The 2,129-nt window shown below is 50.6% G+C and overlaps 1 protein-coding gene across 1 annotated transcript; it reads left to right on the top strand.

Moving 5' to 3' along the window:
• The first annotated feature begins 373 nt into the window (after window positions 1-373).
• Window positions 374-901, top strand: LOC131418934 (annexin-2 receptor-like). Its single transcript, XM_058563505.1, has one exon. The coding sequence runs from the start codon at window positions 374-376 to the stop codon at window positions 899-901; it is 528 nt and encodes a 175-aa protein (XP_058419488.1).
• The last annotated feature ends 1,228 nt before the right edge of the window (window positions 902-2,129 follow it).

A 2,129-nucleotide genomic window follows, 5' to 3' on the forward strand; every position in this document is an offset into this window, starting at 1 on the left:
CAAGCAGAAGGGCCATGAGAATCACTGGACGTCAAGTTACCTAAAAGTGTCAGGCACATAGGAGGGTTTTATATAAGATTAACCTTCCAAATAGCTTGTCTCGACCAAGCCCCTCTACCTGTAGTTTCTTTAAAAATAAACAAACGTTAATCCTATCCAGCAACAAAATCAATTCCAGTTCGGAAAACTGCCTCCAAGATGATTGGATTTTCTCTTAATCTCATCAGGTCCTGCCTTCCTAAGCAATTTGCACCTGAGGAAAGATCACAGTCCAGTCTAATATCCTTTGGTTGGAGGCCTAAGAGCCAGGAGAGTATAAATTGGAAAGGAAGGGATCCCTGAAAACATTTTCCTCCTCTCAGCGGCTGAAGCGATGGAGCCCAACTTTCCCCGCTGTGTGCGCCAGGCCTGGGACTCCGCAGAGGAGCCTCCCGGGCCAGAGACGCCGGGAACCCGGAGCTCAGCGGACTCTGGGCCCTGGCCGCTCCCTTTCTACCCTAAGCTGGGCCACCTCTCCTGGGACGACCGAGACTTCAACCGGGAACTATTTTCTGCTCCCTGCGGGCTTCTGCGCCGGGACTGCCCGCGACACCGACACAGAGCGGAAAGCACCTCGAGGAGGAGCGCAGAGCCGCCCGCCCCACGCGACACCCCGCCACCCGGAAGGAGCCAAAGGCGCAGCCAGGACAGGCGGCCGCCGCCCAGGAGCCTGGCCGATGCCGGCCGCCAAAGCCTCCCTTGGCTGGCATCACCCAGGGAAGGACCACGGGAGCCGGAGACTTGCTGTGACGAGGACTCTTCAGAGCGTCGTCTTCCTTCTGCCCAAAGGAGCCAAGGTTGCTTGCGAAGGCTGCTAGGTCTGGATCCCACACTCTGTGGCCTGGCCTCCGGGGGATGCTAACGTCACGGGCCTTGAGCGCCCAGAAGCCCTGAGACTTCCTCTGGGAGCATACACTGGATGATTCTCTCGGAACAATGATGTTACACTAACACCGCTCCGTTTATTTAATAATCATGTAGGAAGTTTTGCCTTCATAGACTTTGGGAAATTTTCTTTAGCTTTCTTAATAAAATTATAAGATTTTGAAAATGCTCAAATCCTTATTTCTCACTCACTTTTGTTCCTGGTTGGCTGTTGGGGAAAGACAAGCAGTGAGGTGCAGAGGCAGGGGGTGGGGAATGGGGGGAGGGAGTGGCCCTTGTAGGTTCTGTTGTGAGACCCTTGGTCACCCGGTTTGCTGAGCACGGGGCAGGTGGAGGGGTCTCCTGTGCACAAGGGTGCCAACAGCGGTTGAGCGTCTCGGTGCCTCAAATTGTCTCCTGCACCCTGGGCTTCCAGGAGACCCAGCATGCAGGTAGCCAGCAGCCCTGGGAACTCCATTTAGCCCAGGAGATGCCCCTGCTCCAGCTCCCTGGCCCTTCTTCACTTGGATTCTATCTTAAGGACCCTCTGGGCATCTGCTCTGTCGAGGTCCCCAGCTCCAAGCTCGTCTAAAAGCTTAGGCCTCCCATGGCCCAGACTTTCTCTCACCCTCAGAAACTTCCCAGGATGCTTCTCTTCTGCCTCTAAATCTCTCAAACTCTGATTTCCAGCACGCTCACTCCAACTGATGTGCAATCACTCTGGGTGGAGTGCATTTTTCTAAAGAAGATATACAGATAGTCCACAGGCACATGAAAAGATATTCAGCATCACTAATTATTATGGGAATGCAAATCAAAACTACAGTGAGATATCACCTTATACCTGTCAAAATGGCTACAATTACCAAGACAAAAAGTAATAAATGTTGGAGAGGATGTGGAGAAAAGGGAACCCTCATGCACTGCTGGTGAGAACGCAAACTGGTGCCGCCACTACAGAAAACAGTATGGAGAATTCTCAAAAAATTAAAAATAGAAATACCATACCATCCCGCTATTCCAGTACTGGGTATTTATCCAAAGAAGTTGAAATCAACAATTCAAAGAGATTTATGCAGCCCTATGTTCATTGCAGCATTATTCACAATAGTCAAGATGTGGAAGCAACCCAAGTACCCACTGACTGACGAATGGATAAAGAAGACCTGGTATATATATATATATACACAATGGAATACTACTCAGCCATAAAAAAAGACAAAATC

The sequence above is a fragment of the Diceros bicornis genome, chromosome 20 (assembly GCF_020826845.1).
Source record: "Diceros bicornis minor isolate mBicDic1 chromosome 20, mDicBic1.mat.cur, whole genome shotgun sequence".
NCBI classification, from domain to species: Eukaryota; Metazoa; Chordata; class Mammalia; order Perissodactyla; family Rhinocerotidae; genus Diceros; species Diceros bicornis.

Excerpts from the sequence above, each read along its gene's own strand:
- LOC131418934 (XM_058563505.1), top strand. The coding sequence starts at position 374 with ATGGAGCCCAACTTTCCCCGCTGTGTGCGCCAGGCCTGGGACTCCGCA.